The sequence below is a fragment of the Anabas testudineus genome, chromosome 22 (assembly GCF_900324465.2).
Source record: "Anabas testudineus chromosome 22, fAnaTes1.2, whole genome shotgun sequence".
Lineage (NCBI taxonomy): Eukaryota > Metazoa > Chordata > Actinopteri > Anabantiformes > Anabantidae > Anabas > Anabas testudineus.
In genome coordinates, this window is record NC_046630.1 from 12,883,533 (window position 1) to 12,897,999 (window position 14,467).

At 41.3% G+C, this 14,467-nt stretch overlaps 1 protein-coding gene across 1 annotated transcript in view; it reads left to right on the plus strand.

The window, feature by feature from the left end:
* LOC113148416 (NMDA receptor synaptonuclear signaling and neuronal migration factor) overlaps positions 1-14,467 on the plus strand; it is a 33,636-nt gene that overhangs the window by 4,926 nt on the left and 14,243 nt on the right. Inside the window, 3 exon segments of the mRNA XM_033325844.1 lie at positions 7,323-7,384; positions 7,644-8,561; positions 9,308-9,380. Coding sequence (XP_033181735.1) covers positions 7,323-7,384; positions 7,644-8,561; positions 9,308-9,380 — 1,053 coding nt within the window.

The following is a 14,467-nucleotide window of genomic DNA, read 5'->3' on the forward strand; positions in this document are numbered from 1 at the left end:
GGGAAAAGGCCTGACATGATTAGATCAATATTGAAATAAATACTGTAAGGAGCCTGTGACACATCACTCAGCTCTTCCTGAAATGTTGAAGATGTTCTTCAACATAGACACGATAAGAAAGAAAATAGTTCTCCAGCCTGGTCAAGACCATCTCCTGGCAGCTTGAAGTTCCTGTGACCTCATTTACTACGACTAATAATAAGATGTTTAATGTCCATGGAAGGAAAACTGGCACCAGCATGAACACAAGCATAGCTTGTATGGTTGAAAAATGTTCAGAACCGATGCAGGCTGAGTGTCCAGTCACACCACAGATCACTTTGGAAATGAAAGAAAAAAAAAAGGCTCCATAAAAGAGGAACATTATTACATTATAGGAAAATTACTGGAGCTTTCTGAAGTGCATGTTGACAAACCACAGTGCTTCAAGGAGAATGTCCTTTGGAGAGGTGAAACTAAAAATGAAAGATTTTTGGTAAATAACATCAGCTTTCTAAGAAAGGAACAACAACCCCACTGTGAAACATGAAGGCGGCTCAGTTCTCAAACAGGGTACTCTGAATCTGTGCAGGACACACATCGAGTCATTCTGGAGAGACACATACTAACCAGTGGCAGAGACCTGTGTCCTAGTCTTAGTCATAGCTCCTGTAACATTACACAAAAACAACAACACAATGTCTCTAAAAGCACCAAAAACAGATGAGATTAAAGTCGTTGCCTGTACTGAAGAATTCTACATCCAGACCTCTAAGATGCTGATTAGTCACTCCTATCTGTTCCACGCTCACAGTCCAAATCTCAAGATCACAGAGCCTGTGTGTCTGCACCCGAGGTGTTTGGGTCCGATACAAAGTGCAGCTCGGAGCACCAATACACAATCACTAAATACATAAACTTACCTAAAAATACACTTCAGGTTGTGTTTACGTGTGTATAGTGTGAGTGATGCTGACACACGTGCTGTGTAGACAGATGACAGATTATTATTAGCATATCTGTTGCTTACGTACTTATCAAAAATGCAGCTGATATGCTTTTGGTGCAGAGATGGAGTCAGCGTCAGCTGCCACTTTGAAATTCAGACTAAAGACTCACCTCTATGAGTTGCCTTTGAGTCAGCATAATAAACCTTCTAACATACAGTAACTGTTCAAATGTGCCTGTTATGACTAGCTACACTACTCGTTTTTAACTTGTGTCCTGTATCATTTATTAAAGCAAACATCTGTTTTAAATCTCTATATGACAGTTTACTGCTCTAATTCCCAATGTTTGTTCGTGTTTTTTAATGTTTCACTAAAACTCTGTATGTGCCTCTAACAGTACCTGTAAGTGAATTCCTTAATCTGAGGATCCTGCTTGTCTTTTGCAGTCCAGGACATAGTCTGTTGTTCAAATTTACAGCTGAGATTTACAGAAGTACAACTTGTTTTATTATCCCTATTATTATGACACAGTGTAGTTATGGGGATTGAGAGGGTGCGTGACGATTAACAGACGACAGGGCACGATAACAGATTATAAAACCAAACCAGTGAATAAATACAGATTAAATAATTAATGTCAAAATGATGCCACAGTCCAAAATAGGGACAGTATCTACTGTCATATTATTCCAAAGAACCTGTTTTTTCGAATTCTCCTATTGAAACACAAAAAAACTAAACAAAAAACAAACCATCTCACCTCCAAATGTGGGTGGATATTTTACACCTGCCAGAGTGACCCCACCCAGGAAAAAAACAGTCTAATTGATGTACTTTCAGAAACATTGCTGTAATGCAGAATGAAAAAAGGAAAGAAAAAAAAGTCCAAAAAAAGTGGATAAAGTAAAAATAAAACAAATGTTTCACCATCTGTGCCATTAGTAAGCACGAACCAGAAGAGAGTGAAGAAAAGGTCATGTTTACAGTTTTGTAATGTTCCCATCTGTTAAGTATCTTGGCATGCATTGTTCTGTCTGGATCCATTAAAAGAGTTGTTAGTGCCGAGGTGCATCTCCTGTTGTTGAGAATCGCTCTGTGCATCTGCAGATTGGCCAGTTGAATTTGAGCGGAACGTGGTTCAAGAAGTAGACGGCGCCTCGTGTGTCTGACTCATCCAGCTTGTGAAAGTACTTTACAGTATCTGGTGAACTGTAAACCCCGGACAAAGGCGAAAGCTGTTTGTTTATCCTTTTCCTGTCCAGTCAACACTAGTTACTAGAATTGTCCCTGTCCCACAGTAGACCAACAGGATGTGTAACTGTTGTTAAGTGCTTTTTTTAAACCTATGTTCTTTCCTAAATCCTAGCCACGTTTAGCAATAGTACCATGTAAAAAATCCAGACTATGAAAAGTTACGTTGAGCTTGTGTCGGTATCTTTTTGGAAAATGTGGACCACCGTGAAAACGTGGTACAAGGGTCACTACAAGTTACTGTAGTTGAATCTACATCTCCTGTAAAGAACAGACGTGCTCAGTAAGGTTTAAGATTTCACTCTCACACCACCAGTCTCCTCCACCTCTCCGTCACTGTCAAAGCACCTGACCTGGTCTGAATCCAGGACACTGATCCTGTATCATCAATGTCACTCCTGTTTGGCTCAGGTGCTTATGTCTGTAGTAATTTAGACATTTTTAATTAATGAGCCACCTCCACTCCGAGTAAAACCACATTTCATAGTACTTAACAAAGCCAAAGGCGTTCCTTGAAGGTTTAAATGGTGCGGTGGATCTTAGGATGGCGGTTGAGTTGATTTTCAGCATTGCATTCGCCCTGAGGAGCAGTCTGTTAGATTCTCATTATCCTGACGGCGCTCTCTGTGTCTGCCCATTTCCTCAAGTTTACTTCACCTTTCATTTTTAATATGCCCCAGTTTTTCCTCTGTACACTCCTCTGCGTCTGTGCTTTAATCTCGTCCTCACAAACTCCCCTCCCCAACTCGTGTCTTTCCCCAAACTTCTGTCACATGTCTGAGAGCATGCAGAACGAATTGGAAATCTGCCCGTCAAGTTCTCCTTCTCCTCCTTCTTCTCCAATTTCTCCTACGTCATTTTTCACCCCCACTTAGTGTTTTTTTTTTTTACCTCCTCCCTCGTGCACCTGTGTCCCTTATGTGTAGTGCGCTCCCATGTAATATATGGAGTGGGTGCACAATGGAAACATGAGAGAACACAGCAGCTATAGAGGTTTTGTTTAATAGATGGATTGAGAGGCATTTTGCTGTATCCGTTTCCAGCTCAGGTTCCTCTAATGTATAATGGATGATAAAAGTATCTTGCACCATTGTTTGCTGATTCTAATCAGAGTGCCTGGCCTGTTGAATAATAAAATGGGAGGGCTAAATGAAAATGTCTGAGGGACACCTGCTGATTACTGACGTTAACTGCATTTGTCACAACTCTCCATAACAGGGTTCTTTGCTTATTGTATCAGCTCATGCAGGCATACACAAACATTTCTTATAATTAGTTTGTTTTCAGTAAGTCCTTCTCTTTTTGCCTTTGAATATACACATACACATACCCACGTGCATACACACACACACACACACACTCCATCACAACAGAGAGGATTTCAGAGGTGATGCAGTATTCCAAAATTGCAGTGGCATGCACGGTGAGCTATTTTTAGAAGTGTAGTGGAAGGAGCTGGATGGTGTCGCAGCACGTGCGGAGCCAGTCAGCACCCCCAAACTCTTTCAAAGTTTGGTTCACTTTCGCTAGGGTCTTTGCCACTGGGAGAAAAACACTGAGTAACCAGAGCGGCTGCAGGTGCAGACAAATATTTTAACTGTTAAACAAAAACAAAATAGAAATGCAATGAATGAGAGAGCTTCAATATCTTATATTGCACTTATATGCAGCAAATATAGCAAGTAAGCAAAACTGTCCTTAATCAATTACCAAATATTGAAGGTTATAAGTGTTTGAGATATAAATAAGATTGTAGCTTTAAGATTTTGGTGGATTTAAGGACATGCACTTTTTGGAATAGTCAGCATAAGAGCAACAACTGTTTGTGATCTGTTTTAAACTACATTATATTGTTTAATAGATAAGCGAGTTAATAATATGACTTTTTCCATCCTAACATGGGTAACTGCAGTCTGATTTCTTCATAACAGGAGACTGTAAGAGGAGTTGGTCACATAGCTGAGGGTTTGTGGGTGTGTAGCTCTTCGTCTAACAGCACAACGTGGCTGCTCCTTCTTATTCCATTACTTCCTACAATATGTAGAAACCAATGCTGATGATGAAATAAAATTACAAACTGTAACAATGAGTTACATGCAAACAATTTCCTGTGAATCTCTTGTGTGGGAGAAGGCAATCTGAATCCAGTGCAGAAGATAATGAACTGCCACTGCCTATTGGAGTAAAATGTATAGTCTGTCCAAAAAACGTCACACACTCTAATATTTTGTATTAGCTTTGATTATGACACATATTCAATGTGGCATTGTTTCAATAGGTTAAGGTCTGGACTTTATGTTGGCTAATCCATGTGTGAAAATGATGTGTCATGCTCTCTGAACTACTCTTTTACAATTTAAGCCAGATGAATCCTGTCATGTTCATCTTGGAATATTCCCACACAATCAGGGAAGAAAAAAATCCATTGATGTAACCTGGTCATTCAGTATATTCTGGTAGTCAGCTGACCCTCATTCTTTGGACACATAATGTTGCTGAACCTGGACCTGACCAACTGCAGCAACCCCAGATCATAGCACTGCCCCCACAGGCTTGTACAGTAGACACTAGGCACGATGGGTGCATCACTTCACATAGCTGTTTAGTTCTACTGCTGTTTCTTTTACTATTTGATTTGACCAAACCTTTAAGTGATCGCGGATCGCGGTCATTCAAGATTTTTTTCTGACCACATTTCTACCTCAAAGATGATGGAACTATCCTTCCAGTTTTGAATAATGCGTTGGACAGTACTTAACCTGGTTTTAGTTGTTTCATCAATCTCCTTAGATGTTTTCTTTGCTCTATGTCAATAATTTGACCCTTCTGATACAGATCAACATCTTTTCCACGACCACAGGATGTGTCTTTAGACATAGTTAGTTAAGACATAAAAAGCTACTCACTGCATTAAATAGATGAATTAAACATCTCTACTACAATGTACACCATGTACATATGAATATGTATGGAGGTGAATCTGAGTCCTAGTTCTAGTTTGTTACGAATAGGTATGGAGGTTTCGACAAGGTTAGAGTATCTTGAATAATAAAGTAATTAGGTCAAACGTGTCTCATCACAACTGTGCTGTTCTCAGTCAAAATCAGTAAAGTGTAAAATTTGCTTTTGGGAAATAAATATATAATCTAAACAGTGTATTTAATATCGATTGACTTGTAACATGAGGTCATTTGTGACTTCTCTCTCAGCTTGTTTCCTTTAAACATGCAAAGCTGCTTTGTTCACTTCAGATGTCAGTAGAAGAATCCTGCTTTGAAGAAGAGAAAGCAGGTAGGTGGGGGGCTGAGATAAATAATTAACTCCCTGTAAGAGAGAAGGAAAGATGGTGCATCCAAGAAGTGTTTGAGGAAAGTCAGATTTCACTACGCTCCTGCTCTTTCTGTGTGTGTGTGTGTGTGTGTGTGTGTGTGTGTTTTTGAGAGAGAAAGCATGTATGTGTATGTGTGTCGGACAGGCTTTAATAATTGACAGAGTTACCACGGAGGAAGCGTACACCCACAGACGGGATTTTCTTCTGCACAAATGTGTGTATATCTATATGTGAGTGTGTCAGCAGTCACCTCTGACATCAGCTGCACTAGGAAGACATAATTGCCAAGAGCACTGAGGACATTTTTCCTTAATATACTGAAGAATGTAAACACTAAATTAGGTTTTAAAAGTGTATCAGCCACTGTTTAAGATATTTTTTACAATGACTACAATGTAAACTGAATAAATTATGCATAAACAAAACGAGTACTGGATAATGTCTCACATCAGAACCATTAGTCTGCCTTTACAGATCATTAGAAACCTCAGTGTCAGTCGTTTCCAAGCAGTGGCTGGTCTCATTAAACAACTGCTAAATGAGCATTTCAAATAAATTATCAATAGAACACTCAATGCACATCTCATTCACTCTGCACAATGTCAAAGTACTTTAAAGTTTAAGTTTTTCATGTGTACTTTTACTATAGTCAAACGATACGATAACAAAAGCTTAAATAAAAGCTGCAGTATTGCAGGGAATTATAAATGGTTCACACACACACACACACACATACAACGATGGCTGGGCTGCCATGCAGCTGAGCTGACTCACCAGGGGCAACTTGGAATTCAGTATCTTGCCCAAGGACACTTCGACATGTGACAGGAGGAGTCGGGAATCAAACCACCCATCCCATGATCGGTAGACGACTGCTCTACCTCCTGAGCCCCATTCTCAAGTAAATGTTGTTTGTAATTTGTAAGACAACACGGCATAATGTCTTCCAGTCCGTTGAGACAGGACAATGATTTTTTTTATAGCATACAGTATTCGACTCACATTTTCTCCTTTCATGTCCCCTCATTCTTAATTACTGCCATGAATCGTTCCTAATAGTTATTGCGGCGGTGCATTTCCTCTCAGCCAGCGTCCAGATTGGCACTGTAAGGACGTCTTGAGTGTCTCTTACCCCGTCTCTCTTTTCCTCTTCTGTCACACACAGACTAGAGAAACATTAGGAGGTCAGAGTCATTCAACAGCAAGACCTGGGGCCATTTTGTTAAAAGGGGAAAAAAAAGGACTCTGTTGCCTTTTTTTAATGTGTGAGTAAAAGAGAGAGCAAGAGTAAAAGGGGGTTAAGCACCACACACAGCACTGGTTATGGAGCTCATAATAGCTACTGTCAGCACATCTCCAAGCATCTTTCTTCAGTTGCTGTCAAGGTTAAGCATTTTTCTGGATATGAGATGTAACATACACATCCACATGTACAGTACATTCTGCGTGTAAACCAGAAAACAAATACACTTATGGTCTGCAGGCTGCAATTACATCCACCAACGCAGCCAGACCAGAGGTCACACTGAGAAATTAAGCTAACCTTAAACAATGCGTCTCTCTATCTTCTCCCGCTGTCTCATACCGTCTCCTCTCTCGGTCTGAAGCTGCCTGAAGTGTGGAGATAAAACAGCTGCATCTTAATCTGTGGGTGGTACAAGCCTACAAAGAAGGCAATTAGGTTTATGATTTACAATTCCCTTGCCCTTCTCTCTTCTCTCCCCTTCTCTTTCCTCTCCTTCCTCACTCACGCCTCCTTTCTACCCATGAATTAATGTCTTTATGTGTGTCGTGTATGTGTGTCCCCACAGAGCAGCGCGAGCATTTGGAGAGTACCTGTCCCACACACATCCTGAAAACCGAAACGGATCAGGTCAGCGTCTCTGCCATCCTGCCATTTGTCCATCATATCGTTCTGCATACTGCTTTAACTCTTCCTGTTTCTGCTTCACCCTTTGCTGAAAAGACAGGCTCCGATCATTAGTGTTTCAGTCCAAGAGCTGCAAATCAAAGAAATTATGATGTACTCTGTGTCATCCTGGACTTATTTTCCCTCTTTCTCTCTTTTCCTGCTCATTAGCATCCATCAAATTCTTTAAGTTTCATATTTGTCTTTCTCTATGTTATTCTAGCTCATCTTCTGTGTGAAACACTGGTGGGTCCAGATCCAGAGTCACCAAGTGACACTATTGGTCCAAATAACAATAACAACCTCCGATCTTGCACCAAGGGCTCTGAGGGAAATCCAGAGCCCAGCCTGGTGAAACAGCCACTGAGCTTACTCCAGTCACCTCCCCCTTCAATCACTGTTTCTACTAAGCCGGCACGACTGTCCCTCGAACGCAGCTTCTCAGTGGAGGAAGACCAGCAGAAGTGCGTTGAGTGCACCCTGCAGCCTGCCCGTGTATACACCATCACTACACAGCACGGTATGCTGATGAGTAGTGGCCGGGGGAGCAAGGAGAGCCTAGAACTGGACGTCTTGAAGGAGAAGTCAGGGAGTAGTGGGGTGGGATCCAGAGGTGGTTTGATCCAATCCTCCACTTCCCCCTCCTCTGCCTCTTCATCTCCAACCCAATACTACCATGCCAGCAGTGGCCGTGGTGCTAGCAGCTGTGGTTGCAGCCACCACCACCACGGTAACCATCACCACGGAAATCATCACCACCACGGTGTGTCGGGCCCTAATTTGCCATCCAGCAGTGGAGGAAGTAGTGGGGCAAGTGGAAGCAGCAGTAGCAACCAGCAACAGCAGCCTCTAAATGTCGCCGGGGCCCACTCCCATCATGTAACACACCACTCCCACCACCACCATCACCTGTCTCAACCCCCGTTGCAGAGCTCCGTCAGCGCCCACAACATCCGCAGCTGGGGCGAGGGCGGAAAAGGTGAGGCCGAATGCAGCGGGCTGGCCTGCGACTCGTGCAGCGGAGCTCCCTCGCGGAGCCAGGGCTCCCTGGACCTGGAGAGCACCTCCCGAGAGGCAGGCAAGCAGCATCGACGCCTAGAGCGGATGTGGAGTGTGGACCGGGTGACTGGGCTGGAGAGAGGTGAGAGGGCGGAGAACACAGGAAGGGAGAGGTGCCGAAATCCAAATGATGGTGGGAGGGGAAGGCGGGGTTGTTCATAAGGCCCTGCGGCTGGGATTGCCGAGTTTGGTAATGGACCAGAGATGAAATAGCATTTGACTACTTTCAAAGACAAAAAACCAGTGATCTGACATATAGTGAGACCTAGCTCATTTAAAGAAAGAAAATCCACCTATCTTTGCTTCCTAATTAGATCCGTTTGTTTAAAAGTCATGATTCTAGGCCTCTTTAAGATTTCATCTCATCATATCAACTGACACAAAATGAACATTTAGCACGGAACAATTTAGACTTCATTATTTTCCAGGTATCAACAGTCCAGTGAAGTCAATCACACAGAGATCTTAGACTTTGACTTACAGTTGGATGTTTAAAAATCCAATAACAGGGAACTAGTATTATATTTATTGTCTCGTCACACTTTTTCAAATCTATTTCGTCTCAGGTCTGCTGGATAGTGATGTTGGATGTGACGTGGTCTGTATTTCTGACTCTTCGTCTCCCCATCTCTCTCCTCTGCTGTCTCTTCCTGTGTGTCTCCCTCTCTCCATTTGTGGAGTGGTGGACTGTGAAGTGCTGGTGCTGTCGCTGGTTTTGTGCTTTCATATTTCTAATATATTAGACACTAACCGCAGAGTGCATAGAGTTGTCATGTTTTTCACTTAACCTTGGAATCATCTTTTTTTTTTTCCCCTCTCTAATTGCAGAGGACACTAACTGGTTCCCCAAGGAAAATATGTTCACCTTTCAAACTGCCACGACAACGATGCAGGCGTGAGTGTACCCCCCTCTAGCACACATGTACACAAACATACACACAGTCTCATTCATGGTGTATAAGAAAGGTCAGACTGGTGTGCTGCCAACCAGAATTAATGACCTCTACCAGTGTTTCGTCATGTTTTAGCCCATTAACTACTGATTGCGTACTTTACATTACCACCAACCACCTTCTAAAGCATGCTATAAGGTTTTTGATTGATTTCCTATCTTCCAGGCCGCCATTGATTTTCATTTCAGTAAGCTATAAAGCCAGCTCGCAGCACCTTAAAGCAAGCTCCAGGAGGACAATCGATCATTGTGAATTTTTGTCAATTTTTTTTTCCATTATGGTTATAGTTAAGCTATAATTGATGCACAGTAATGCAGTTAGTAGCAAGGTTGTTTATCCATTCATACATGACTGTTGGCATTCACAAAACACAAAACACCACCAGTGTTCTTCTGTCCTACTCGTAGTTTGACTGCACTGATCGCAGTTTTCCCTTCTTTTCAGAGATCCAAAATATTTTTTCCCCCGTAGGCAGCTCTCTTGTTTTCATGTTGATTTATCCTTTAACAACTAAAACAATCTTTATAGGTAAAACCCCAAGCTAAAACCGACAGTAATCATTTAGAGCTAGTTATTTTAATCCTATATAAACCCATAATTAGCCTCGTCATTTCAAGTTTGTCATTCTGAAGTGCGTAAAAGGAAGCAATGTTAACAACACCACGAGTTGGGGGTCCGAATAGGAGTGTGTGCTTTTGGAAATCAGTGTGAGCATGTTAGTAATTTTCAAATCAGATCAAATCACCTACAGCTGTAGATGATATTTAAACTGTCACAACCACTTCACATCTAATCATTAAGTCTCTGGCAGTTTCCTACCATCGTATTCTGCCCGTCACTGTCTGTTTATCTCATTTTATACATGTACATACCTTTTTGTACATTCCCCTTTATATTGTATCCAGTGCTTGTTAGACTCGGTCACTATAAAAGTGGCTGCGCATTCGGCTTATGAAATAAGCACAGAGCAGTAGCAATTATGTGGCGCTACAAGTTGGCTTTTCATCGAGGTCAAACAATGACACACTCTCTTTGTCTGCATCTCATTATTGCTCTCCGAGTTCTTCCTCTGTGTTTCTGGACTCTGCTCACTGGGGCCTAAACTGTTTTCTCTCTTTCTCTTCTCTCCTTGCATGCTAATTAATCCTGGGACTCTCAAACAGGATATCGTGAGTATTCTTCCCTGCCTGCTTAACCCTTCACTGCTGTTCCTTAACTTTGATATCTACCATTTAACCTCCATCCTGGGGCTGGGTGTGTGACTGACAGCTGAAAACAGTCTGACAATAGTGAGATAGATTTAGGGTATGTGTGTGTGTACATGTGTGAGTGAATAGTTGTCTGCATCCTGCAGCCTATCTTTTTATTACTTTCTCTGGACTGTACTTACCACAACAACAACCTATGGGACAAATCACGTTTTTCAGGAGTTCACTTCTGAAGGACAGTTAAATTGTCTGCGACTACTTAGCACAAATTATGTATTTTAATAAAAAAAAAAAAAAAGGTTACAGAATATAGTTGAGTTGCAGAATTATGCTACAGGAGAGACAAAGCCCACTGCAATCCACTGCAGCTGAGTAAGTTTGCCAAGCTCAAGTCAGGAAAAAATTCATCTGCGTGTTGGCTGACCTACACTCTGTCACCCCACATCTACCCAGCAGCTCTGTCAGTTTGGCGCACACACACACACACACACAAACACACACACACAGTACTACCCACAGTTTGTCGTGTTAGTGCTTTAACTCCACAGAAGTCACAAATTATCACTCAATCTGCGCTGGGCTGTTTGGAACTGATCTCTAGGCTTTCGGCTTGTCCCTTCCACACATTGATTTGACATGTGTTTTTACACCGGATGCTCTTCCTGCTGCAACCCTCCCATTTTTATCCAGGTTGTGACCGACACCAAGGTCGCCATTGGTGGCTGGGTGGGGTCACACATGGTGGGGTGGAATGCAAACCCACGGCCTTCTGTAACCCAACCCAAGGCTTTACCACTGAGCCATCAGACCCCCCTATTCCATAAGTTACATAAAACCCATATGAATAGCTGGTACAGCATTACGACACACTGATTACTAACTTCTGTCAAATAATTTCTGATTGTACACCTGTAGATGCTACTATAACATCATTCAACACTAATAATGCAAACCTTTACATATCATACTGCAACCCCCCCTCCTCCAACTGCACTTGCCCTAACTAAACCCAACTAACCCAGGCTGCTCCTACACGTGGACAAGTTCTTTGTTCTGTTGACCAGGATGAATCTTGCTGCTAGCTCAAAGTTAAACTTTGGTTTATTCAAAATGTTCACATCTCGTGGGATGATGATTTCTTTAAGTCACGATACAACCAAAGCCAACAATGACATCCTTCTAAAAAGCTTTACACGTGTAGCCAAACCCTGATATGTTATTGTTCTGTAACTTCACCAATGTACAAAAAAAAAACTATTAAAAACTTTATATATGAAACTAGACTAAGTTTATAAGTTAGGGCATTAAGAGGGCCACACACCAGGCAGGAAGGTTCTGAGATGAGGAATAATATATTGGTTTTGGTCTTTTTATGAGAAACCACAAATAATATAGAATAACACCATCTTTTATCCCTAAGGGAACATGTTGCACATGTTGAATTTTACTACACAGTTTTTTTCTACAAACCCAGAGCTCGTGTACCCAGACGAAGTACAAACACTTGGTCTGTAGCTCTGTCTCTGCTATTGACAAGTGTTAATCAGCTTCACAGGCTTGTTGGTTAACAACAATTACTGAAAGTCTACTATGAACACAATAACCAAACATCGAAAGTGATGCATTTCACACCATGTTTCCACTTCTGCTGTCGAGAACAAGTATCGCAGCAGCTGATTTAAATGAATGTCAGGCTTCCACAACACAGTACAGTGAATTAGATTAGAATGATCCGGGAGCTGAATTAAGCTGGTGTAAACTCAAATGCAACAAAGCTTTGAATTGCACACAAACTGCTATAAAAGAAGTGTCAGTGACTAATACTGGGAAAGTATGAAGAATTCCCCAACACTGAACAACCCCTTTAAGAATAACATCTCAAGTGAGATGACCGTTTCCACTGGAAGATGGATAATATCACATGCCGACTGGCACATTTGTTGCACTGATGATTAGAAAATAAGATTTGAGCTGGTGATGTGATTTGGCCTCCTGGGACTTAGAGCTCAAAGCTTGCTGCTACTTACCTACAACATCCTCCCTTTCATAGCCAAATAAACCCTTCAGCTAAAAGCCCCTGGCATCAGCCTCCCTGCACTGTCCCACCCCTGCATTCTCCCTCTCTCATCATTTTAATACTGTGCCACGTCCTGGCAGGGCTTTCCGGGGATTTGTGCAGAGAAAAAGGAGAGAGAGGGAGCAGGATTCTGCAGAAGTCATCCAGAGGTACGAAGCGTCCCCAGCCAGGCTGTCCTTTGCTTGAGTGCCGTTTGCGCTCGTTTCAGCTCTGTTGCCGTTTGTTTACAGCTGTGTCTAATCTGACTAAGCCAAAAAATCTGAACTATTAGCGTTACTAATTTTGCAACACTTGGAGGAGTAATGACATCAATGACAAGTTCACAAACTGTCCTACTCAGGCTCAGATGCTGTCAGAAGGGGCAGATGGCAAATGCGACACCATGTAGTACATCTCAATTCCTTTTTTCTAAGTGTCATCCATCTGAGGTGTCAATGTCAATAACTTTGTGTGTTATTTCATCAAAATGAGTGATTTGAACATTTGGAGGAAAAAAGTTTCAGGAACACTTTGCGTCCTTATATACTTTTAGTGTTCACTTGAAATCATTGCTGGTTTGAATAAAGTTTTTAATGTTATGGTTTATCAAGCCCATGTTCACCTGAAGCCAGTCCCATTTTAAAAGACATGTTTATTTTCCATTTTGGTCTTCTATCTTTGCTAAATGTAGAATTTTGAGCACTGAAAGCAGGTCAGGCGTGAAAATCAGCCGAATATTCCACGGAGGACAAGAAAATCGTCTCGTAACATATCTTTCATTTTGTTTCTTTACCCTTGTAGAAGCTTCCTTGTAGCAGGTGTGCAGAGATCCTAATGATTGGTACAATGACAGACGTTAAGAACATAAAAACACTAGTGTGGATTGAAACACCTTGTGCACATGCACAATTATTCAGTGTAACTGAATTAATATATTCTGTATAGTATGAGCAACATAGCACTACGTGAATTATTATACAGTAGCAAATTGATGGAATGGCTTCTGTTAAGTAGCAGTGGAGACAGAAGACTGCCGTCACCCTCTCACAGATAGGACCCCTGCTGTGTTTGTACTCTGGGACTAAATGTACCCAGTTGTGCACTCTGTACAAATCCAATATAATAATAGGAGAATTTTAACCACAGTTATAAACGGCAGCAAAGAAAAAAAAGCCATTGCAGCTCTTAGTCACCCCATAATATCTCTGAGTGCTTTCATCAGCTTTTTTTATCAGAGATATTCATGTTCTTTTCTATTGTGAGTTACTCTATCTAAACAATACATGTGTATTGTATAAGTAAGTAAAGTACATCTGCAACTAGTTAAGCACAATTTTCGAGGTACTTGTACTTTAGTTGAGAATGTTCAGTGTGCCCCACTTTACTTTAACTCCACTCCATACTTCAGATGCAAAATAAGTAAGGGAGTATTTGGCATTTCTACATTTACTTAATGATCCAAGTTCTTCTACTGATCAAATATGCACAGAGACATTCTACAAAATAAAGAAATAAACAGGGGAAAGAGTGATGCATTTAATAGAAGAATTACCTGTAAAAAGAAAAAGCTCCAGCTGCATCATTATGATATGCTATTGGTCAAAAAGAAAAGAATAGAAAAGAAAAAAGAGTCAACATACAAAAATTTACACCTTAATTACAGAGGTTGCTACACTACTCACCAAAAAGATAATAAGGGCACTTACACTGTAGGTGTGATCATTGTTTTCTTACTTAGTTATTTTTAGGGAATATTTATTTATTTACTATT